A 26479-nucleotide genomic window follows, 5' to 3' on the forward strand; every position below is an offset into this window, starting at 1 on the left:
TGAAGATTTGATACAAGTGTTTGCATAATGATGTTTTCAAGGCTTTAATAAATATATATAAGTTGTTAACTGCAGCCTTTTGATTTTGTAGCCTGAAGACCCTAAAAATCCAATTTCACTCACTGTTGGTAAGCTTGCTCAATTTGAGCCATCAATTCGGCAGAGCTTTGCAGGAGTTGTGCCATGGTCACCTCCACAAGTCAACTGGAATCCTTGGACCAGTAGCAATATTGATGAAGGGCCTCTTGCTTACGTAAGTGATACCAAAAAATGGAATAAAATTTGCTGGAAGCATGAATATTGTAAAATCCACACTTTTGTATCTTTCAAGTTTAGAAACTGAGTTGATAATGCAGGATTGGGTTTGAGGAGCAATGCTCAATCTAAATTTTGGTTGTGCTATGTGAGCTATTCCTGTGCAGGTTTTATTTTATCCATGAGTAATTTGCATTATAGCAATCACTGATCTTCATCTTAGGAGTGGTCCATGTCTTTAAGTGCATAGTACCTTTCAGATTGTTGCTCACCCATTCTACCTTTTCTCTGTCTAATCCCATTCTAACCCTCCTTGCATGTCCCCCTTCTGGGTCCCCATGCCTAAAATGAGCTCATAATTAGGAGAATAGATGAAATATTTAGGGAGTATGGTAGAATGCATACAACCTGAATGTCTGGACTTGGATCATACACATTTGAAAACCAATTCATCTTCTCAAATGAAGTGAGTGGTCTCTGATCCATTATCTATTAGTTTAAATAGCTTGGATTAACTTGTCATTTTCCAGGCTGGTATATGTGGCTGAATAAACATTAAAGGTTCACTGGTTTGCTAGTGCATACAGATACATTAAAGGTCTGCGTCATAAATCTGCCCATCAGAAAACGTCAAATCAATTTATAACTTCACCTTAGACTATTTATCTGATCATAATGGGCTATGCCCGCTCTTTTAAATGTTGTGGACCTTTCTGGGTCATTTTTATCCAGCATGAGTCTTTGACCATTAGTAACTGTTGAATGGGAAGCCCTTCAAGCCTCCCACTTATCTGGCAGACAATGACACTTGATGGTCCATAGATATAGGGGACCATAATCCCACCGGCTTTAAAATGTGGCCCATGTAATAGAGTGTTTTCAGAAGCCAAAAAATCCAGAGAGGGGAATGTGAGAGTCTCCCTTCATGGTTTTGGGATTAAAAATTCCTTTGGGGTGGAGAGGAATCTGGAGACTACTTCTGGAAGTCTTGCAGGCTCAAAGAAGTACCTGTTACTGTTTCAAAATGTATTAAAAGACAATTAAATCCCCTGCACGATCAACCTGTGAGCACATCCATCAGATTCTCCATCTCCGTAAAGTTCATCTAGCTGTTGTGGGGCTATGGTGAAGTGAAGTCTTGCTTCACACCCTGGTCATAGTCTCTTGTTTTGAATTTCGTGCTACTGGTGTTGACGTGATGGGCTAAATGGCCTCTTGGGCTGTAACAGTGCTAAAATTCTGTGACACTAAGAAAGGGAGCACTGGTTTGTTCTGTAAGGATTGTTCAGTTATGCAGATGAATTTTATAAGCAGTTTTTTAAAAAGTCATCCACAGAGGTCATAAGGTCATGATTATGATTAGGTACGTACTTGAAAATTCCAAGTTGTTTTGGTGTAATGGCAATCCAACTTCTGACTACATAGACATTTCTATTACCTGATATAATGAAGGAGAAACCGTGGCTTGTATATCCCTAAAAGGTTTTGTCTGTCACCTTTTTACCACCTGTTCACTCCAATCATCTCCAGCATATTTTGCTTCATGTAACAATAAATGATTCTTTATCAAGTTTTCTTCTGGCTCTACCTGTTCATGCCACTTAACCATAAGTTCAGCTGCAAGGTACCACAAAGTGAATCTGAAAAAAAAATTGCTTTGAAGACACCCTCCCACCTCTCCATCCTGGCAGTGTATCTAAATAAAACTGTTAGATTAAGTAATTCTGTCAGTTGGCTTATGGATTTTGGCATTGATTTTCCAAGTGAATATAGAAGCTCCTTTTACTGGTTTATGGACTTAAACATTGTCAACAAGTAAATTTTGTCAGATGGACTGTTGTAACTTAACTGTACTTCTTATAGGCAACACCAGAACAAATCAGTGTGGACTTAAAGAATGAGCTCCAATATCACATGCAGAATGATAGCAATCTACAACATGTAGGTACCAGTTTCCTTGTTTACAAAGTACTTGTTAAAAATTTTGTAAAGCAACTTTAGCCATTTTTTTAAGTACTAATTGCTATTGAGTCATTTGATGGTTTTCCATAATGTGTGTATTGTAACATGGCTCAGTTAGTTGTATTGATGTTAATTGAGTTGAATTCCCATTAGGAATCTATGTGCAATCTAGACTTGATACTTCAGAGCAATAGTAAGGTGGAATGCAGTACTGTCAGGCACTCAGCCTGTTGAATAAGAGTTTTATTATCTTCATGAATTGCTATCACCCCTTTCAAGGACATCTTTTAAGCTTCTCCAAAAGTATCTTAAAAGTCTTGCATCTGGATGACTGTCCCTTTTTTTTAAAAAAGTGTTTGTATCAACCTTTTCCAGTTAGAAATTCACTATGGAACCCTCTCACTGCCCTGTTTAATTTCTCAATTCTCTTTCCACACTGGATTACTAACAGAAAGGGAGAAACAGTGGAAGTCAATTCCCATTTCTAAATTAGCTTTTGCAGTTTACTGCATCTAGTTACGATGAATGCAGGAGTGAAATTTTCAAATTCACATCTCTCTGTCACGTTCCTCCGTATCTGCCTCTGTTGCCTCCAACCTTACAACTCTTGAAGCCAGTGTTCCTTCGTCTCCTGAGTCTTCGACTTTAACCATTTCATTCTTGGCAGCTGTGTCATCTGATGCCTGACCATGAGCGCTCAAATTCACTCCCTTCCTCCATTCTAAAAGTTCCTTTTAAGCTTTTTCTTTGACCATGATTTTTTTTCCCCCTCCTGCTATTAAATTTGCTTAATAATGCCGCTATGAAATTGTGATGTGTTTTGCTACTTTAGAATCTCCTCATAATTGCAAGTTACTGCTGTACCAGTAGGTTTTGAATTGTAAATTATGAGACTTTTAATGTAATACGCCATTTGTGGGGGCAATTATAAGCTTGATTGTACTCCCTTTTTAACTTTTGTTAAAAGTAGGGCATTAGTAACTCTGCTTTATATGTTTTACTACAGATACTGAATGAAAGGAGCCAATTACCAGTTAAAAACTTCGAGGATGAAATACTCAAATCAGTCAACTGCAATCCAGTGATCATTATTCGAGGTCAAACTGGGTGTGGTAAAACTACTCAGGTCCCTCAGTACATCCTTGATGAATACATCAGAAGTGGCAGAGGTTCTGAGTGTAATATTGTAGTCACACAGGTGCGTGAGAAATGCTGAATTAAAATGTGTATCCAAAAGAAATATTTTCTTTTGTGAGAGGGGGTGAGGTTAAGGGATCACTTTTTTTTTTAAAAATGAGCTTGCCAAATTAGGACTGATACAGCAAATACTTTTCTCTGCGGGTATAAGTCTTTGGAGCTCCCTTCCTCAAAAAGCAGTAGAAGCAGAACCTTCGAATGTTTTTAAACAGCAGTCGACAGATTCTTGATCAGCAGGGGAGTGAAAGGGAATCTGATGGGCAGCCATGGAGTGATCATATCGGCTATGATCTTACCAAATAGTGGGACAGGCTCAAGGGGCTGACTGGCTTAAACCTGCTTATGACTCTATGTAGCCACTTATCCTGCTCCAAATCCATCACCAAAGGGATGGACCTGTCTACTCAGTTGTGGATTATCCCTGTTGTGGGCAAGTATTTCTAGTTGAATACATAAGAAAAGCTTGTGATGCCATGTGTAACTAGCGCTACAGATTCAGGCCTGACTGTTTAAAACCTTACCTACATCCTCTGGGTTTGGGTAGATCTCTGTTGTGTTTGTTCTGTACCAGGCATATAGCCATTGATGGTTTCAGAGGTTCTTTAGCAAGATAATTAAAATATCCTGTTACCAAAAAATAAAGATGACTCCTCAAGCAAATGAATGCCAGTTTGATATATTGGGTTTGTCAGATAAATGTCGAAGTTACATCGTTAATATTTGACTGTTTGCTGAACTAGAAAAAAATTCACTATTGCAGTCCACATTTCAAACTTGGGTTTGATAACTCTCTTTGTATGGCAAGTGTGTTAATTTGCTCTTCTCATCTGTTAAATAATTATTTGAAAACTGAAAATAAAATGTTTTAAATGCTGTAAATGGATTAGATAGCATCTCTTGAGAACTAATTTTTTGGGTATTGAACCCTTCACTACTGGAAATGCTTATGTACACAAACATTTCCTATTGAATTATTTTCCAGCCTCGACGTATTAGCGCTGTCTCTGTTGCAGAGCGTGTTGGTTGCGAACGTGGAGAAGAACTAGGCAAGAGTTGTGGTTACAGTGTTCGTTTTGAATCCATATTACCACGACCTCATGGCAGCATAATGTTCTGTACTGTAGGTTAGTATTGCATTGCAAGTCATCCATCTTGTAATAAAATTCTTTTCTTTTTGCAGAAAAAGCAAACCAAAATTAGCATTTTTAAAGATTTTGTTTTCTCTTTGGAGAAACAGATAATTAGAATTTTTTAGTTTGACTGAAGAGATGGTGTTCATGGCCATGGGGAAAAGGCAGGGGAGTGCCTTTAGTTGAGTTGCTGTGAGAGAACCAGCACAGTCATGATAGGCCAAGTGACCTGTGCTGTATCTATTTTATGTTTCCATGGTGAGTTTCTTAAGTTCATAGAAATTTTATGAGTACATTAGAAATACATGAAGTACTGCCTGTAAATAGGTTATAGCATTTCTCAGTAGAACTTCTGCATGTTGCAAAAGATGAAATCCTATTTTTCTCATGATTTGAGAGCACCCTAATGCAACTCCTGCAATCTACCTCAAAGCCTGGCATATTAAATAAATGTTTTTATATTTGTTAAAACTAATAATGATTGTATTCTATTAGGTGTTCTGCTGAGGAAATTAGAAGCTGGTCTTCGTGGTATAAGCCATGTAATAGTAGATGAAATCCATGAAAGAGATATTAATGTGAGTATTTGCTCATATCTTGTTTCTAACAGGATGTCTAATATGACTGTCTTCAACTTTAGCATTTTTTTTGATGAAGGTTTGTTTTCTTTTCTCTCTTTTGCATTCCACATGCCTTAGGAGCTCCTTCAATCAGTACATATTTATTGGCTGCAGATTCAATTTCAGAAAGTCCCATCTTGCACCTTTCAGCATACGTTACTTTTGATGCTCATCTTGTTGACAAAGCTCCAACTTACATAAAATGTTTACAAACATTCACATCATTACAAACTGCAGAAAGCCCTCGAAGTAACTTTTTAATAAAGCTTCAAATACTGAAGCTTAGTTGCCGGAGACCCTGGATGCATTCCTGCTTTATTACGTGACATTAATATCAATCTGGTACTGTTTAATATAAATTAACTTGGGCAAATTATCGTACAGTTCATTCCAGTGCTGTTCTTGACTTCAATCTAAGACTTGAGATTTTGCTTTAAAATATTTTAGAGTATTACAGAAGTGGATTTAAAACTGTGAAGAGTATTGAGTGCCAGAATGTAACATTAGAAAAGAAAAACAAACTGCAAAGGATTTGGAAAGTTCAGTAGGTCTAGAGTGAGTAATGTTATGGTAATAGGTGGTCAGACTAGAAGGGGATGCAATGAAATCTGTTATGTTTCTACTGCATGTATGTAAACAATCAAAACATGGAGACATTCACTAATACACCATATAGGGGGTTAATGTTCAAATTCTGTCGATGTATAGGTCAGAAGCTTCACTGAAATTGCAATGATAATTGGATGTAGGTCATTAACGCAACTGCAAAAGTGAAAACCGTGATCTAAGGAGGATAATTTGGCTGACAACAAAATTAATATAGATTAAAGATGTCACTAACTTCTAACAGTAAATCACCATCTTATGTTAGGAAATTGGGGAGAAGGTCAGAGTACGTAAACAAAGTAGGGGAAGAGGAGACATGAGCCAGGCATAACTTATATTGCACAAATGGTGAAAAGAACACAATGTTTAAATGCGAGCATATGATGCATGACAGCAGTATAAGCCATGAACTAATATTACAGAAAGTGTTATCAGAATGGGTACTGGAGATTTATTGAATTGCTACGGTGACCTGAAGGTTTTCCAACCATATACATCACTTCTGATCATCTACCATTAGTGTGGATGTTCTCTTATATATAATAGAAGAGATCTTTGAAAAAGTGAGGAAAGTACACGTTTTGTTTGAGATCAAAGCCAGAAAAGCCAGGGTAGTTCAGTGGTTAGCATTGCTGCCTTACAGTACCTGGGTTCAATTCCACATGCTCTTTGGAGAGTCAGTGTGGACTCGATGGGCCTGCTTTCACACTAAAGGAATTCTGAAGTAGAATAAAAATATGTTAGAGGCATAATGGCACAAATGGAGGTCATTTTAACTTTGAGTCTCTGCTGTCTGTCAATTTTGAAGGTCTCAAAAATCTTTGGAAGAATTACTTCATCACCAGAATTGCAGTCCATATGTGCGCACTTAAGTTGGATAAATTAAATTCTGAATCTGGCAGATAGTTACTGTAGCTGCTTAGTGGAACTAAAGTGGAACAGGACTTTAGTTTTATTGCAGAAGACCAAGATTGCTCAGGACAACATTTGTGACTACTCAGACAGTAACAGTAAATGTTCAAATATGACGAGACTTGGGCCATATCCAGGCTTGGGCTGAAAAGTGGCAAGTTATGTTTATATCATACAAATCTCAGGCAACATATCTACAAACATTTAGTCACACTGTCTCTGATGCCAGGGAGCGGTCGTGTCTACCATCTAAGAGATGCATGGCAGAAATTTGCCAAAGATCCTTAGACAGCACCTTCCAAACCCACATCCATTTAGAAGGATAGGAGCAACAGATATAAGGGAACATCAGCACTTGAAAATTCCTCTCCAAGCCACAGCTAATTCAATGCCATTGGTTCAATATCTTAGAATTTCCTCCAAAACAACATTTGAAGGGATACCTACAGTGCATGGACTGCAGCAGTTCCAAAATGTAGCTCAGTGCGATCTTCTCAACAGTAACAAGGGATAGGCAATAAATGCTAGTTCAGCTACTGACACCCATGTGTCATGAGTAAATTTTTAAAAAATGCCAGCCCCCCAATGCCAAAATTTCCGGTTTCTAATGGTTCGTCAGTGGAAAAATCAAAGTAAGTCACATTAACAGAAAATTGGGTGAAAGATTTGAAAATAATCTAGTGAAAATTGGCAGTGCTAAATTGCCCATTGTGTTAGGTGCATTATTCAAAGGGGAATGGGGCTGGATGGGTTACTTTTCAGAGGGTTGGTGTGCACTGGTTGGGCTGAAGGGCCTGTTTCCACACTAGGGAATCTAATAATAAAAAACTTGGTATGACATAAGAAAACAAGATTGTGATTCTCATCTGCAGAGCTGTTGAAAGAAAATTAATTAAAATTAGTTTTAAATGTAGAAATTAACACTATTTGGAAAATGAAGTTCCCTTCAAGAAGTTTTGTATGCACCCATGATTCAGAAACCATATAAGATCAAAAGGTGTAAACAAACAAATGGTACCCACATTTGATGTTTTACCAGCAATTTTAAAGTCTGTAGATCTTTGCATGTGTATAACAAGCCATTCAAAAGATCATGTTCATATTCAATAGAATGGCTGGGTGGTGACAAAGAATAAACTTTCTTCACAAGTGGAAGTCTGCATATTCTACTCTTTGATATTTTATGTGGTTTTTGTCATTAAATCTTGGGAGATCATTAGTGGACCCAGTACTGTTAGATCATATAAAAGTGGAAAATATCTGATTTGGTAGATGGAAAAGGTTATTTCTTTTCAGGTGCTATGAAACCATAGTGAAATTGACTCAAATAATTTGATGGTTTGCATTTGATACTGATGACAGTGAATTCAATCATTATTAAAATACTTTGTGCTTAGAGATAAGTTTGTACAGTAATTCAGTAATCTGTAGAATGAATTACTGTTTTTTAGATTTCAAAATGAAGGCCTCCTGTTATACTCTGCTTTTTATACTCTGCTTCTAAATTGATCCTGCGTTTGGCAGGACCTTTTGAGGCTCCAAAGGTTGACCTGCATGCTACTAAGGTTGTCATTGCTTTGTTTTTTTAAAAATAAAATTGATTTTAGACAAAGTCAAAATTCTCCATAATTCTCTTTCAGACTGATTTTCTCCTTGTGGTTTTGCGAGATGTTGTCCAAGCTTATCCTGACATTCGTGTTATTCTCATGTCTGCCACTATTGACACCACCATGTTCAGAGAGTATTATTTTAATTGTCCAATAATCGAAGTATATGGAAGAACATTTCCTGTTCAAGGTGCGTCAAGAAAAATAAGTAATACACATTAACCCTGTTTCAAAAATTAATTATTGTGGGGCTGCTTTTTTGTGACAAAATAAATTTGATAAAATTTAAACTACTGTTTGGATCTGTTTGGATAAATTTACTGATTGAAGACTTTTGTTGTGTAATCAAGTCATTTACAGGCAATATTCAGCACATTACTAACTTCTGACCTAATCTTTATACAAGCTATCTGAAACCTTGTAAGATTTAACTGCTTATTAAGAAAGGGGCAAGTTAGCAGAGTAAATGTGTTGCATTTGGTGGTTTTAATGTTTTCTGGTTTACTCAAAATAAGTAAGTGAAAAATCACTTTGGTATACTATAAAAATACTCTGGATTGCTTGTTGAGCAAAATTGTTTGTTTATTTCTGCACTTGTCCTGAGTAGGTTAGTGCACTGTTGCTTGAGTGCTGAAATAATGTTTTATGAATAGCTGTTCAAGCTAACTCTTTTTGTTTGATTGCAAAATTTGTAAAACCAAAATGCTTTGAAGTATAGAATATTATCCCCAAAAGATTGGAAAATTTTCAAGAAATTTCTGAATCTGGATTTTTTTAAGACTGTATAATCTAGCTGTAGAACAATGCTGAACACAACTGTCCTTTTATTTTTCATATCCAAACCATTGTTTAATGTTACTGAGCTGACAAAGTAATTTTAGTACTTCAAATACTTTAATTGATGCTTCCAGAATATTTCTTAGAAGACTGTATTCAGATGACTCGATTTGTTCCTCCTCCGAGAGACAAGAAAAAAAAGGACAAAGATGAGGATGGTGGTGGCGATGATGAGGAGGTAGAAAAAAATCTGAATTTTGATTGGAGATACTTACACTATTATAAAATCATTCATCCGCAGCATTCTCTAAAACATGAACTGGTCTGAAAGAGTTAGTACATAGAGTCATAGAGATGTACAGCATGGAAACAGACCCTTCAGTCCAACCCATCCATGCCGACCAAATATCCCAACCCAATCTAGTCCCACCTGCCAGCACCCGGCCTGTATCCCTCCAAACCCTTCCTATTCATATACCCATCCAAATGCCTCTTAAATGTTGCAATTGTACCAGGGTGCTCCAACTGAATTGACTCATTGTAATCAAAATAAAACAAAGTGACCAATACACAGAGTAGGTTATACTGTGCTTACGTTTTTGTCATTGAATTACTAGCCCAGTAACTTTAGAGGTATGGAAATTCAAATTGCACCAGACTTTTTATTTTATTTGAAAAAAATGGGTTTGCATTGTAGGATACAGTCTACAGAACAGACTGCAATGTGCATTTATACAAACTAATGGAACCAAGTTGCAACGAATGGCTTCTTACAAATGATAAAATTTCTTCCAGGTCAATTACCACTTAACTCCATTCATTTTGAATCGAAGGCAGTTCACTCATACTAGAATTTACATGTTTACACACATTTTCATAGTTTTGAAATTGAATAGACAGCAGATTCAAAAGTAAAATCAAGAATAATTGTGAAGAATTGAGTAGCAATGTCTAGTGCATTTTCTTCTTTGGTACATAATTAAACCTGGTGTTAGCAGTTAGAAATGAGGCAAGTATTGTGGAACTCACTGTAAAGTACACTTGGATTGTCTTTCACTCAAATTGCACCTCAGATTCCATGCAGATAAGGAACTTCATTTTGCATAATCTGTTAATTTGACTGTTTGATCACAGATTCAGTGTTACTTAGTTTTAGCTGGAACAACAGTAGAAGTACTCTATGTACTTAGATATGTGGGTTTTCTCTTGAAGATTAATGTTACAGCCAAACAGGCCCACAGCAGAAATACAGAGCTTCCTAGCCAGATCAGTAGCACTTAGTTACTTGGATACGCTAAGAAATTGTAAGTTCAAGAAATTTGAAGTTTTCATTTTAAAAAGATTAATCAAATCTGAATAGCTATAGTTAATGATAATTAAGCAAAATGGACAATAGTAAATAGAATTCACGAAAAGCATATGGTCACTTGAGCAACTAGCAACTCTATCTCTTATTATTGTAGTTTGAAATAATGTCAGTTTGGAGTTGCTGTCAAGTTTGTTGACTAATAAAAATTAACCTCTGCCTTGCTAGGTGAACTGTAACAATATCTGTGGTGATGACTATGGGATAGAAACCAAACGTGCAATGGCTCAAATGAGTGAAAAGGAGACACCTTTTGAACTAATAGAGGCGTTGCTCAAGTATATTGAAACACTGGATGTAGATGGGGCAGTGCTTGTTTTCTTACCAGGCTGGAACTTGATTTTTGCTATGCAAAGACACTTGGAAACAAATCCATACTTTGGTATGTATCTATCTTGTTTCTATGTTGACATCTTGAAATAAAAAGTGTTTTTATTATTCTTCCCTTCTATGACCCTTGCATCAAATGTCATTAGTCTTTTTATATTGAATCTTGAACTTGCTACTTGGGAGAAGTGGGTTATTCACTTAACCATTTTTGTTCCTTCTGGATCATACAGTATCCAAATACAAAAGACTGTTAATTATTGCTACCAACTGAATCACAAGGAAGTATATGAGAAGGGTTCAGGATTTCTGTTTTTTTTTCCCCCAATTCAATTGAGCCTTATTTTATTTCCTCAAAGTTGTTAATATCTTCTCATTTTCTCTCTTCCTATTATGTCTGGACTCCCAAATTCATGTTTTGTGCAGCCATTGTTCATTGACGCATGTGACCTCTTCCAGATTTATAATGGCTAAGAAGAGGGAACCCTGGATGATTTTCACCTTCCTAACCAAGAGCGTTGCAACCAGTTTTTGACTCTTTAGCATATTACAGGAGATCTGACTCAGTTGCAACTCAAGGAATTATGACAGAAACCTGAGGCAAACCTTTTAAGGTTCAACTATTTACAAACTCACTTAGCTAGTAGAGAGTTGAAAATACTTCTAAATGTCTGACTGAAGGACAGTTAGGACTTTAAGTATACATGGTTATGCAATTGAAATAATGCTGTTGTGATCTAGATTGCACCCAATCTCTCATCTTTATCAGGGTAAGAGTGAGTACTACACATGCTGGAGATTAGAGCCAAGAGTGTAGTGCTGGAAAAGCACAGCTGGTTAAGCTGCATTCAAGGAGCAGGAAAATCGACTTTTTGGGCAAAAGCCTTCATCAGGAATGGGGCTGGGACCCTCGGGGGTGGAGAGATAAATGGGAGGGGGGTGGAGCTAGGGGGAAGGTAGGTGGATGGAGATGGCAGTGAAGGTGATAGGTTGGAGAGGAGATGGAGTGGGTAGGTGGGAAGAAGGACAGATGGGACAGGTCATGAGGACAGTGCTGAGCTGGAAGGTTGGAACTGTAGTAAGGTAAGGGGAGGGGAAATGAGGAAACTGGTGAAATACACATTGATGCCATGGGGTTCTAAAGTCCCAAGGTAGAAGATGAAGTGCTCTTCCTCCAGGGATCGGGTACTAAGGGAGTGGTGGTGGAGGAGGCTAAGTCATTTTGAGTGAAGGAGTATACAAGCTTGATCTTTTTGTAGTGGTGTTAATCCATGAGTGACCTGATTTTTAACTCCAGCTCACAGGATCATACAGTAGAAAGGCAATTAGTCAAATCATTTCTCCTATGTAAGCTGTTAGTCCAGTATCATGAAAGCTACACCATTTTTCACATTCAAATACAGTGTTCTCATACATGGATTTTACAGATAAAATTATGTCATCAGTCATTTAAACAATATGTAGTTCAGTCTGGAGAGTTCATGAAATTTTAAAGGGTTGTGAAATAGGGTGGACGTTCTGTGGTATACTGTTTGTCCAAGTTGTTTAGACACTTTTTTTAAAGAACGCTAGGATTACTGATGGGCTACTGATCTTTATTCACTGAGTATACTGATTCAACTATACCAGTTACATTAGCCTGAAATTTAAGTTAAATCAATGTATGATTTCCATCTGGTAGTAAAAGATGTGTCCAGGAACTTGGAGTATTAAATAACTAACAAGCATGCCTGTTTAATGAATTGAAACTGGAAACTAATTAAGTTTCTAATGCTTGACTTTTAGTTTTGGAATGCACCTTTCAAGCTATTGTATTTTTAGACCAACGAAACCTTATCTGTATTTGAAAGACTTAAAATCATCCAATTTGTTTTCAGTATTACGGATGCACATTTATAGTTTAGATTCTTGTAGAATTAGTATACGTTTGTATTTTGCAGTGTACACTAATATCATCTTTTACTTAACAGGAAGCCATAAGTACAGAATTCTACCATTACATTCGCAGATTCCAAGGGAAGAGCAGCGCAGAGTGTTTGATCCTGTGCCATCAGGAGTCAGAAAGGTTAGACAGTAAAATATGATAATTCAGAACCAACTGTGTATTCAACGTGTAAGGAATACGTTTCAGAATTCTAAATTTATTGAAAATGTACTAGTATGCTGAATCTGATGCTATAATCTGTAAATAGTAGGGATGAGTAACATAAAGCCTCATTTGGCTGTAATTTTAGTCTGGCAATATGGTTGTGTTAGTCTTTTTCATAATATTTGTTGAATTTGGGGGTGGTGACATTTCATGGATTGAATGATAAAGTGCAATGCATCTTTTTTTTAAAAAGTGTTAAATTACGATCTGTTTGATAAGGGGTTAGAATATATTCCTACTCCTGGTATTAAATGTGTAAGTTTGGAAGCAAATGTTTTAGATGTGGAAATTACCCAACACAGCACGAAGAGAAGGTTGAAAGGCTTTATTTGTAGTTAAGATTTTAACTATAGTGATTAGCCTGTGACATCTACAAAATAGATGTTGGTTTAAGGGCTGTGGAGCAGTTCTGTGAACAGGACAATCCAGTCAGTTTGATGAAGTCATGTGCAGTACATTTTGTTTTAATTAGTATACTTTACTACCTCCAGGTTATTTTGGCCACAAACATTGCAGAAACAAGTATTACGATTAATGATGTAGTTTACGTCATTGATTCGTGCAAGTGAGTGATCATCTTTGCATTTTTTGAGAAATTTTAGTTTTATAAATGTTAATTTTTCATAAAAGAATAAGCTTAAATGAGTTTGGTGTCTTATGTCAAGGATGGTACAAACATCTCACAGGCAATGGGTCATCTTTAAAATGTAATAACTGTCACTTACAAGGAAATAAAGCAGTCAATCTTTACACCACCATGTCCCACAATCAATACTGAAGTAATGACCAGTCAATCTCTATTGGTAGTGTAGATTGAAAGTGTCTCCATCATGCAATCTAATGCACCAACTACAATGATCACCCTTTTCTGAAAGTAGCCATATTTTGATTTTTTTTTCCTCCAGTCACAGACCAAGTGCTGATAAGTGGGATTAGAATGTGTGTCCAGTTAATTCAGCCAGCACAGTAATGGCATTTTTTCTGTATGACGTTGGCCCCTTTAGCCGAATAAACAATTGACAATTTTTAGAAAGAAGATTTGGCACAAATTGAAGATGAATGTTGAACTAACAGTTGAAGTATGAAAAGAATTAAACAACTCGGCTGTGCCAAAAAAACATTCAAAGCAATAGCTTCCTAACTTTGATCTTTAAAACATGCCAGAATAGCAGAACTAGACTGTGAGAGACACACTAGGCCTAAGTCCTGGTCACTGGAGTAAGACTACCAGGGCCAATTTAAGGAATTATACTTGCCAAAATAATTGCATCTGCCTCGCACTAGCCTCTGAAGAATGCAGAAGAGATGTGTGTGTGTGTCAGGCTAATGCCCATTTCTGGGCTTCTCTGTCTCCATTGCCCCTCTATCTCTCTCATGTGCACTCACATCTTCACTCAGCCTCTCATTCACTGTCCTTCCCTCCCTCCAGACACACGTTTAGCTTCCCTCCCTCAAGTGCATGTATTCCCCCTCACCCATTGCACCCCCCCCCAATCTCAAGAACCCTCTCTCCCCATGCACAATCAAATCAGGGGTCCTGCAATCCTGTACAGAGGCCAGTTCTCTGTGAACAAAATAAATATGTTCATTCTTGCTCCTTTTTTGAATTTCCTAAAGTACTAAAGCCTATAGGTACTTACTTCTTTCTGCACCATGGTTCCTTCAATGAATTTGTCAATCAGATTTGCTTTATCCAGCAACCCTTTTCTCCTATACCATAAAATTACTTGAAATTTGGCATTCTTACATGTTTGAGTGCAAAATGAGAAATACTTCGGCAGCATATCTCTCTCTTGATCAATATTAAAGTTCTATGTTACTATACAATATGTAGAGGAGACATGTTCTGCACCAATAGCTCTGACCCACTTATTGTTCTGATATATGATGTTACTTAAAGGTTAATATTTAGGATATGCACGCTATCATGGTAATTTTCTTTCAATTTGTGAATAATGTATAGAACTTGAGAAATTATTACTTGTTACCATTTCTACAGTTCGCAATCCCTGTGTTCTTTTCTGGAGTCTGCTTGTAAGTCAGTTTGTGTGCAGGTTGCAACACATGCAGGTCAATGAAAAGGAGCCATTTGTAACTATAGGAAATGTTTGTGTGTTGGATCTTTTAAAATCTTTAAAATCCCATCCTGCATGACATCATGCTTGTAAATCAGGGGCCTTCTATATTTCTTGACCAATAAAGATTATATAATTTTTTGCTGCACTTCGAATGTTTCATGATGATAACTGTTTTACTCTTATTGACTATGCCTTTTTTGAATGTACTTTTCAGACAAAAAATGAAACTCTTCACATCTCATAATAATATGACTAACTATGCCACAGTATGGGCTTCAAAGACCAACTTAGAACAGCGACGGGGGAGAGCAGGACGTGTCCTTCCTGGCTTCTGCTTCCATCTCTGTAGCAGGGCGCGATTTGAGAGGTATGAATTCAATTCAAGTTTATTAGAAACAAATGTGTTTTAAAGTAGTTTTCTCTGTATTGCAAGTCACTGCTCTGACGTCTTTAGATAGCTTTGTGATTGGGATCAAGGTTATTGAAAGAGATTTAAAGTTTACAGATTTACTTTTAAAATTGTGTGGCAGGAAACAAAAATTCTGAATTTCATCAGCAAATCTTTGCCATCCACAGACTTGAAACGCATATGACTCCAGAGATATTCCGCACACCTCTTCATGAAGTTGCTCTGAGTATCAAACTACTTCGTCTGGGAGGCATTGGACCATTTTTGGCCAAAGCTATTGAACCTCCACCTCTGGATGCGGTTATTGAGGCAGAACACACCTTGAGAGGTGAGGTGTTTCCTAATTATTTAGTTATAGTCCTATGTAGTTAAAAGTGTAAGAATGCTAAGAACTAAACATGCAGTAAATTGATTAATTTTATGTAAAAAGATTGTCTGACTTTTTTACTATACCATAATGAATAAAAAATAATTAAAACTTAATAAAAAAATCATTTAATTCTGTATTCCCTCAGTTTAAGTTGTGAAATTGCATGAGTTTTTAAAAAAAGTAATGTCCATCGTACTTTTTCCTTGATATCAGGCAGGCAATGACATACTGATATTATTGCTAAATTATGAATCCAGAAACCCAGCTAATGTTCTGGAAGCCTTGGTTCAGATTCTGCCATAGCAGATTGTGGAATTTGAATTCAGTAATGATCATGAATCCATTGTTTGTTGGACAAACCCATCTGGTTCACTTAATAGCCTTTTAAAGGGAATCTGCCATCCTTACCTCATCTGGCTTACATGTGACTCCAGCAATGTGATTCACTCTGAACTGTCTCTGAGCAATTAAGGGTGGTAGTAAGTGCTAACCTAGCCAGAGATGCCCTCATTCCGTGAGTGACTAAAGAAAGTTACAATATAGTTCTGAATTAGATGGTGCATCTGATTCATCGCAGCATAATCGGCACAGTGGCTTAGTGGTTAACACTACTGCCTTACAGCGCCAGGGACCCAGGTTCGATTCTGGGCTTGGGCGACTGTCTGTCTGTGTGAAATTTGCACATTCTCCCCGTGTCTGCTTGGGTTTCCTCCAGTTTCTTCCCACAATCCAAAGATGTGCAAATTAGGGTGGAGTAAATGTAGGGAAATGATTTTGGGTGCGTTACTCTTTGGTGTGGACTTATTGTGCCTAAGGGCCTGTTTCCACACTGTAGTGAATCTAATCTAATCTAGTCCTAATTTTTAATAACTATAATAAATGCCTGTATTTAGCTGAAGCAATCATTTTATAGCATTTTAAATGATGCTGAATTGAGGGCCTAAAGTATTTGTTTACCAAAAACTGGAATTGTCAGTTGTTAATTTGAATATATTATACAACAAGTCTCTTCAAAGCGTAACAGCTTTGTTCACGCTGAAGAAGCTGTTTCGTTATTTATAACATAATGTGCATATTCTGGTTTCATAAACTATGGACATTCAGACATGTTCTGTTCCTTCTCAGAACTTGATGCTTTGGATGCTAATGATGAACTGACTCCCTTAGGACGTATTTTGGCCAGACTTCCTATTGAACCACGCCTTGGCAAGATGATGATTATGGGCTGTATATTCCAGTGAGTCAAAGCAGAGCAAATGATAATGTGAATTATTGGGAAAGGTTTCTGTACAATAAAGTGATAAGTGTTGTAGTATATTGCAGGTGTCAGAATTTGAATTTGGAACAAAATGCATATAGGCTTTGTTAAATGCTCTTTACCTGTTGCATTTAAAGTGCGAAGAAGAAATGTGTAATGAGTGACCTGTTAGATGTTTTAAGAGCATTTAAAAGCTCTCATTTTTCTGTGGATATTTTTTTCATGCTATTAAACTGCTTTAATTATTCTCCACATTGAGGGCACTTTAATTACTGTGTGTGAGAGAGTGATGTGAAGACTGTACGGTGTCTTCCTCAGTGAAGATTTCTTAGCATCTCTACTTATTGGCATGATTGAATTATTTTTGGAAGCTCATTAATCTAGAACCTGAAGTTTGCACTCCCTCACAAATCATCCTCATTCAGTTCGAGTACATCAGTTTTCTGTACATCTCCTTCTTTCTGTTGCAAAATATAAACCACGAGGATTGCACCTTGGAGTGATCTCATTTAACTGTTGTATCAATATAAGGCTCAAACATTTTAACTTTGAAGCGTACTTGTGTTTGTATGTTGTTCTATGATCTCTAGTTTTTATTTCTGTAACGCTGTAATTTAAGTCTGATTTGAGGAAAGGATCATACTGTACACATCTGATGTAACACAATAATGTAATGTAGTCTGCTCCATATATTACAACCATCCTATAAATCTTGAATTGATTTCTGATTTTTGGTTTTATATGGTCACATTCTAAAATTCCAGTTGTAATCTTGTATAGATTCAAAAAATTCATAAAAATAGCACAGAATCTAATCTGCTGTACACTAGAAAATAAGTCTTGGATGTTGATATATGGCAAAAGGAGAGAGTGATATGTGTATGGAATGAGCTGCCAGAAGAAGTGGTGGAGGCTGGTACAATTGTAACATTTAAAAGTCAATTGGATGGATATATGAATAGGAAGGGTTTGGAGGGATATGGGCCGGGTGTTGGCAGGTGGGACTAGATTGGGATATCTGGTCAGCATGGACGGGTTGGACCGAAGGGTCTGTTTCCATGCTGTATGTCTCTGACTGTAATTGCTTTTGAATGAGAGAACAGTTTGTATTTCAGTAAAATTTGTTAGATTTGGAAATGGAGAGCATTAGCTGATGTATTGACCTTTATGCTATAAGGTGCACATACAGAATAGTACATGGTGTACATTGGGTGGTAACGATACATAATGTCTTTGCTTGTTGAAGTTCTAGCTACCATTCCCCCTCCTACACTCTCACACACACACTCACACTCACCCGGGACAAACATTACTCCTTTCATTCCAGTGTTGTGATTTTGACTACTGTTGCAGCCAAGTAGGTGTCTTGATTCTGGAATACCCCCTCCAACTTTTGCTCTTAAGATACTCTCTCAAAGCTTTCCTTTTCTAACAGGTTCTTACATAAACATCTGATAAATAGATAACTAATAATGCTCATGTGAAGTGAAATGGAACTTGTTCCTCTGTTACTTGTATGCAAAAGCAAGTTGTCTTTCCAGTGCTTATTTAGTTTGAATGGTAGTAACTGTTTCTAATTTGATAGCTATGATTTTAACTTCAGGAAATTAATTATAATGGGAGTAGGAAAACTATTGATGGAAACATTACTGATATTATTTTTATCTGTTGCAGTGTTGGCGACGCAGTGTGCACTATATCTGCTGCTACCTGTTTTCCAGAGCCTTTTGTTAATGAAGGCAAGCGTCTGGGCTATGTGCATAGGAACTTTGCAGGAACCAGATTTTCAGATCATGTTGCTCTGCTTTCGGTTTTCCAGGCCTGGGATGATGCAAGGTATTGTTCCAGTGACAAGTTAGAAAACACATCCTTACCAAGTTATATTTACTTTCCTTTGCAGCATATTCTGTAAATTCTAAAATATGGGAATTTTGTATTTTGTTGTTTCGTTTTTGTAGAATGGGAGGAGAGGATGCAGAATTGAGGTTTTGTGATCATAAAAGGTTAAATATGGCAACTTTGCGCATGACATGGGAAGCTAAGGTTCAGCTAAAGGACATCCTTATCAACTCTGGCTTCCCTGAAGGTAAAACTACATGAATGAAATTGTTTTTGTTGCTATTCTGATGATGTGAAGTCTAAAATGTAAATCTGCTGGTTTTAAAAGTATTTTGGTAATGTTGCAAACTTAAATAAAATAGATGCAATCTAGTATGTACTACTTCATTCCAAGTGATGTACACACTTCATATTTATTTTTCATTTTACCTTAATACTATTGTTAATGACACTTTTTAAAAAAAAACTTGATAAATATCACCCTGATGACATTTAATTTGTTCAAATGTTGTAAGAATAGCTTTCTTGCTTTAGATTTTGATCTTGGTCACAGCAGGTACAGAACACTATTGGCAGGAGCTGGGTTAAGATTTCCATAATACTAATTATTGAATGAATTTTCGATTTATGACACAGAAAGGTGTTTGGACCGTCTTCTCTTTAGAAGAACTGTACCCAACTCCTGCTATTTTCTTATCATAGTACACCTTATTTCCCCTTTTAAATGTTATTACTAAATCTTATTCCTTTCTGGGAGTGCATTTTGAATTATCATAATTTATTGCCTTGAGCCAACTACCTTTCATTATCTATACTCCTGCCCGCAGAAATACTTCAACCAAACCTATTTTAAAATCCTTTATCACTTCCCATTTCTTGTTTTCCATGTTAGGAGAACAATCCAACTTCTCTAAAATGAAGTCGTAGAACATAGAACAGTACAGCACAGAACAGGCCCTTCAGCCCACAATGTTGTGCTGACCATTTATCCTCATGTAAGGTAAACCTAATGTACAAACCCTCAAATTTCTGTGACCATATGCATGTCCAGCAGTCTCTTAAATATCCTCAATGACTCGCTTCCACAACTGCTTGCAACGCATTCCATGCTTCCACAACTCTCTGCGTAAAGAACCTGCCTCTGACATCCCCTCTATATATTCCATCAAACAGCTTAAAACTATGACCCTCGTGTTAACAACTTCTGCCCTGGGAAAAAGTGTCTGGCTATCAACTCTATCTATGCCTCTCATTATCTTATACACCTCAATTAGGTCCCCTCGCTTCCTTCTTTTTTCCAATGAAAAAAGTCCGAGCTCAGTCAACTCTCTTCGTAAGATAAGCCCTCCATTCCAGGCAGCATCCTGGTAAACCACCGCTGAACCCTCTCCAAAGCATCCACATCTTTCCTATAATAGGGCGACCAGAACTGGACATACTATTCCAAGAGCGGTCTAACCAATGTTTTATAGAGCTGCAACAAGATCTCACGGCTCTTAAACTCAATGAAAGCCTGTTAATGAAAGCCAAAACATCGTATGCTTTCTTAACAACCCTGTCCACTTGGGTGGCAATTTTAAGGCATCTGTGTACCTGCACACCAAGATCCCGCTGTTCCTCCACACTGCCAAGAATCCTGTCTTTAATCCTGTACTCAACTTTCAAGTTCAACCTTCCAAAATGCATCATTTCGCATTTATCCAGGTTGAACTTCATCTGCCACCTCTCAGCCCATCTCTGCATCCTGTCAATGTCACGCTGCAGCCAACAACAGTCCTCTATACTGTCAACGACACCTCCAACCTTTGTGTCATCTGCAAACTTGCTAACCCATCCTTCAATCTCCTCCTCCAAGTCATTAAAAAAAATTAGAGAGTAGAGGCCCAAGAACAGAGCCCTGTGGAACACCACTGACTTCCAGGTAGAATACTTTCCTTTCACTACCACTCGCTGTCGTCTTTCGACCAGTCAATTCTATATCCAGACAGCTAAATTTCTCTGTATCCCATTTCTCCTGACCTTCTGAATGAGCCTACCGTGGGGAACCTTATCAAATGCCTTGCTGAAGTCCACATACGCCACATCCACCGTTCGACCCTCATCAACATGTCTAGTAACATCGTCAAAGAACTCAATAAGATTTGTGAGGCATGACCTGCCCCTCTCAAAGCCGTGCTGACTGCATTTAATTGAGCCATGCTGTTCCAGATGGTCATAAATCCTATCCCTCAGAATCCTTTCCAACACCTTGCAGATGACAGACGTGAGACTGACTAGTCTGTAATTGTCGGGGATTTCCCTATTTCCTTTCTTGAAGAGAAGAATTACATTTACCTCCCTCCAGTCCTCAGGTACGACTCCGGTGGACAGCGAGGATGCAATCACATTTCTCGCTTCCCAAAGTAGCCGAGGACAAATCTGGTCTGGCCCTGGTGGCTTGTCAATCTTAATGTTTGTCAAAATTTTCAGCATATCAGCTTCCTCAATCTTTATCCGTTCCAGCATGCTTACCTGCTCCTCAATGGTTTCATTCACTACAAGGTCCTTTTCTTTAGTAAAGACAGAAGCAAAAAACTCATTTAGGGCTTCCCCTATCTCCTCAGACTCTATACACAAGTTCCCTATCCTATCCCAGATCAGCCGTACTCTTTCTTCGATCATTCTCTTATTCCCCACATACGTGTAAAACGCCTTTGGATTCTCCCTAATCCTTCCTGCCAAACCTTTTTCGTGCCTCCTTCTGGCTCTCCTCAGACCATTTTTGAGCTCCTTCCTCACCTGCCTATAATCCTGTAGAGCTGAGCAAGATCCTTGCTTCCTTCACCTTATGTAAGCTGCCTTCATTCTTTTGAAGCTCCTCCGCTCTCGTCATCCAAGGTTCCTTTATCTTACCCTTTCTTGCCTGTCTCAGAGGAACACATGCATCACTCGCAACAACTGTTCCTTAAATAGTCTCCACATGTCTATAGTGCCCTTTCCATGGAACAATTGCTCCCAGTCCATGCTTCCCAACTCACGTCTGATAACATCATAGTTTCCTTTTCCCCAATTAAATATCCTCCCATTGTGCCTGCTTCTCTCCTTCTCCATAGCTATGTAGAATGCGAGGCAGTTGTGGTCACTATCACCAAAATGCTCTCCCACCGCAAGATTTGACACCTGCCCCGGCTCATCGTCGAGCACCAAATCCAAAATGGCCTCTCCCCTCATCGGCCTGTCAACGTACTGAGTTAGGAAACCCTCCTGAACACACTTTACAAAAACGGCTCCTTCCAAACCATCTGCTCAAAGGAGGTTCCAATGAATATTGGGAAAGTTAAAGTCACCCATTACAACAATCCTACTACATTCACACTTTTCCAAAATCTGCCGACCTATGCTTTCTTCAATCTCCCTGCTGCTATTGGGGGGCCTGTAGTAAACCCCTAATGAGGTGACTGCTCCCTTACTGTTCCTAATTTCCAAGCATACTGACTCAATCAGCAGACCCTCCTCTACAATGGTAACTTCTGTAGCTGTGATACCCTCTCTGATCAGCAGTGCTACGTCCCCTCCTCTTTTTTTTCCCCCCCACCCTATTCTTTTTAAATGTTCTAAACCCTGGAACATCCAACAACCATTCCTCCCCCTGAGAAACCCACATCTGTTATGGCCACAACATCATAGCACCAGGTACTGATCCATGCGCTAAGCTCATCACTTTTATTCCTGATACTCCTTGCATTAAAGCAAACACACTTTAACCGATCCCATGGTTCTTTCCCAGGAAATTCCTTCCCTCTGGCTGCGCTACCTCTTGCTATTGCCTCTTTTCCATCAACTCTCCCTACCGGTATACAGCTCAGGTTCCCAACCCCCTGCCATCCTAGTTTAAACTCTCCTCATAAGTCACTCAGTAGAATGATGACATTCTACTAAATTTCTTCTTTATCCTGTCTGAGATCTTGACATCCTGCCTACATGTGGTGCCCAAAATTATTATTCTGCAGATGAGTCTTAACCAGTGCTTTACAAAAGCAACATTGATTCGAACAGGAGTATGTAGGGCGGCACAATGGTTCAGTGGTTAGCACTGCTGCCTCACAGGACCAGGAATCTGGATTCAATTCCAATCTTGGGCAACTGTCTGTATGAAGTTTGCACGTTCTCCCCATCTTTGCATGGATTCCCTTTTGGGTACTCGTTTCCTCTACAGTGCAAAGGTGTGCAGGTTATATGGATTCGCTGCGCTAAATTGCCCAGTGTCCAGGGATGTGCAAGTTGGGTCGATTAGCCTTGGGAAATTCAGGGTTACAGGGATGGGAAGAGTCTGGATGGAATGCTCTGTGGAGGGTTGGTTGGATTTAGTGGGCTGAATTGCCTACTTGCATTCTGTTGGGATCCTATGATTCTATATTTATGATGGTAAATTGTTTAAAAAAAAATTATCTTGCGTTGCACTTGTTTAATGTCTTGCAAAATTGAGGTATGTACTCCATAATAGTTGTGAAAGCTTACAGCGAGATTTTTTCGACCTGTGTTTACTAAGAATGCTTGTCTTAAGCAGACTTCTGAAGTAGATGCTAAATCGTGCAGAATATATGCTGCTCCTAATTGTTTTGTGTATTAAGTTATATTTCTTCCTTTGCCTTCTGAACAGAGTGCTTGATGACACAAGTATTTAACAATACTGGACCAGATAATAATCTAGATGTGGTTATCTCACTGCTTTGCTTTGGACTTTATCCCAATGTCTGCTATCATAAGGAAAAAAGAAAGATCTTAACTACAGAGGGGCGCAATGCACTTATCCATAAGTCTTCGGTCAATTGTCCATTCAGCAACCAAGATACAAAGTATCCATCCCCATTCTTTGTGTTTGGGGAAAAGGTGAGTTATGTACTACCTCAAGTTGCTTGGTGTTCAGGGCAACTCAAATAACTAGTCAAAATGTGTGGCATTTTGAAAAAGCACAGCAGGTCAGGCAGCATCCACGGAGCAGGAGAATCGATGTTTCGGGCATAAGCTCTTCATCAGTAACTCAAATAACTATCCTACTTTGGATATCTTGACTCACAGATCATAGATTACCATTTAATGTTTCTGCTACTGTTCTTCTAATTCCTCCTGCAAAATCTTTGAAACCACTCAAATGCATAGTAGAATATGTGAACAATGTTTAGTTATTCTATCCTTTTGCCCCACACTGTGTTTCATAGCAAAGAGTTGTTATTCAGGACTATAAATTAATCGGTCTAACCTGAGATTGTGCAGTCTCTTCTTTCAGAATAATTTATTGCCTTTAAGAAGACCAGCACAGTTGTATGGTAAAATTGGTTGTGCCCTTTGATCACAATAGTTGGCTGACTTGCCCTTTTAATGTGCAAATATTGCATTGTACAGTTACAGTTAAACTGTCAAATTTGATGGTTTTCAACTGTGCGAAAGTGAGAACTGCAAATGCTGGAGATTTGAGTAGAGTGTAGTGCTGGAAAAACACAGCTCAGGAAGCATCCAAGGAGCAGAAGAATCAACATTTCGGCAAAAGCCCTTCATCAGGAATAAGGCTATGAGCCGAGGGGGTGGTGAGATAGAGGGGGTGGGGCTGGTGGTAAGGTAGCTGAGAGTGCGATAAGTAGGTGGAGGTGGGGGTAATGATAATAGATCAGAGAGGAGAGTGGAGCAGATAGATGGGAAGGAAGATGGACAGGTAGGACACGTCATGGAGGCAGTGCCGAGTTGGAAGTTTGGAACTGGGGTAAGGAAAATGAGGAAACTGGTGAAATCCACCAGTTGGAGGGTTCAGAATGGAAGATGATGCATTCTTTCACCTGGCATTGGGTGGTTAGGAAGTGGTGATGGAGGAGGCCCAGGACCTGCATGTCCTTGGCGGAGTGGGAGGGGGAATTGAAGTGTTACACTGGCACCATTTTCCCCTTTTTCCTCTGCTACATTGATGACTGCATCAGCGCCACCTCATCTCCCACAAGGAGGTTGAACAGTACATCAACTTCACCAACACATTCCATCCTGACCTTAAGTTCACCTGGACGATCTCAGATACCTCCCTCCCCTTCATGGACCTCTCCATCTCCATCAATGGTGACTGACTCAACGCTGACATTTCCTACAAACCCACCAACTCCCACAGTTACCTGGACTACATCTTCTCCCAAAAGCACTAACCTTTATTCCCAATTCTTCTGCCTCCACTGCATTGCTCTCAGAAGGACCAGTCCTATCACAGGACAGACCAAAAGGCAGCCGCCTTTAAAGACCACAATTTCCCCTCCCGTGTGGTTGATGACGCCCTCCAGTACATTTCAGCCACTTCCTGCACCTCTGCCCTCAAACTGCCCCTCTCCAACTGCATCAAGGACAGAACCCCCACCCCGGTTCTCACCAGCACCCCACCAACCTCCATATGCATCGCATCATCCTCCACCATTTCTGCTATCGCCCAACTCAGCACCGCCCTCATGACCTGTCCTACCTGTCCATCTTCCTTCTCGCCTACCTGCTCCACCCTCCTCTCTGACCTATCACCATTACCCTCACCTCCATCCTCCTATCGCACTCTCCGCTACCTTAACCCAGCAAGACCTTCCCCCACCCCCTCCTCTTAATTTATCTCACCACCTCCTCTGCTCACAGCCTCATTCTTGATGAAGGGCTTTTGCCCAAAAAGTCAGTTCTCTTGCTCCTTAGATGCTGCCTGACTTGCTGTGCTTTTCCAGCACCACACTCTATGCTTTGATGGTTTTCAAATTGATTTAAAATCAGTCATCTATTTTCTTGCGTTTGCGGAATAGAATGCAAGAGATTTGTTACTGAGCCATACGTAATAGATGGGTCCTCTGTCTGGAGCACTATCTCAATTGTACCGTCCTTACTCTCAACCAAACTGAGATTGCAGCAAAGCATGGTATAAATTTCAGACTAAATGTTACTGTTTGTCACTTAGAACAGGGTCTAAGAAGGACCCCGAAAGCCACTCTTTAAAGAAAGTTGCAATTTAAAATCTCAGAAGTTTTGTAGCAGAGAAGGATGCCACTTGGCCCATCGTGACCTCACGAGGCTTTCCAAATGAGCCTCATGACATAATGCCTTTCCCTTATCCCTTTGAGCATTGTGTCTACTTAAATAATCATCAAATCCTCTCTTGTCACAATTGAAACCGCCCCCACCACACTTCAGTCAACACCTGAGTCACGCGTGAAAAAGATTTTTTTCCCACATCACGTTTACTTATTTTGCAAATCACCTTAACTTTGTTTTCTCTCATTCTTGCTCCTTTTCTGAGTAGGAACTGTTTCTCCCCATTTGTATATCCTGCTCCCTCATGATTTCGGAAGTTGTATTAGTTCTCGTCTTAGCCTTCTCACCAAGGAGAACACTGTCCCATTTTCTCCAATTGGTATTGTTAACTGAAGTCTTTCTTCACTAGAGAGACCATTTTTGTTAATCTCTTCTGCAGGTTCTCTAATGCGTTCATATCCTTCCTCTACAGCATGAACTGTATGCAGCTCTTCAACTGACAAATGTTGTATGTGACAGTTCAGTATGACTTGTTGCTCTTGTAAAGCCAGGATAATGTATGGTTTATTAACTGATATCTCCACCTTCAAAGGTGTTAAT

The 26479-nt window shown here is 38.7% G+C and overlaps 1 protein-coding gene across 2 annotated transcripts in view; it reads left to right on the forward strand.

The window, feature by feature from the left end:
* dhx9 (DEAH (Asp-Glu-Ala-His) box helicase 9) overlaps positions 1-26479 on the forward strand; it is a 73752-nt gene that overhangs the window by 43348 nt on the left and 3925 nt on the right. For both annotated transcript variants that reach the window (XM_060830309.1, XM_060830310.1), the window contains 16 exons: positions 92-253; positions 2119-2196; positions 3224-3415; positions 4397-4538; positions 5040-5122; positions 8323-8479; positions 9201-9304; positions 10601-10814; positions 12730-12824; positions 13400-13473; positions 15201-15353; positions 15563-15723; positions 16891-17002; positions 18698-18859; positions 18982-19109; positions 23502-23731. In XM_060830309.1, the coding sequence (XP_060686292.1) occupies positions 92-253; positions 2119-2196; positions 3224-3415; positions 4397-4538; positions 5040-5122; positions 8323-8479; positions 9201-9304; positions 10601-10814; positions 12730-12824; positions 13400-13473; positions 15201-15353; positions 15563-15723; positions 16891-17002; positions 18698-18859; positions 18982-19109; positions 23502-23731 (2247 nt within the window). The remainder of the gene's footprint in view (positions 1-91; positions 254-2118; positions 2197-3223; positions 3416-4396; positions 4539-5039; positions 5123-8322; positions 8480-9200; positions 9305-10600; positions 10815-12729; positions 12825-13399; positions 13474-15200; positions 15354-15562; positions 15724-16890; positions 17003-18697; positions 18860-18981; positions 19110-23501; positions 23732-26479) is intronic.

Source organism: Hemiscyllium ocellatum, chromosome 9 (genome assembly GCF_020745735.1).
Source record: "Hemiscyllium ocellatum isolate sHemOce1 chromosome 9, sHemOce1.pat.X.cur, whole genome shotgun sequence".
Classification (NCBI taxonomy): domain Eukaryota; kingdom Metazoa; phylum Chordata; class Chondrichthyes; order Orectolobiformes; family Hemiscylliidae; genus Hemiscyllium; species Hemiscyllium ocellatum.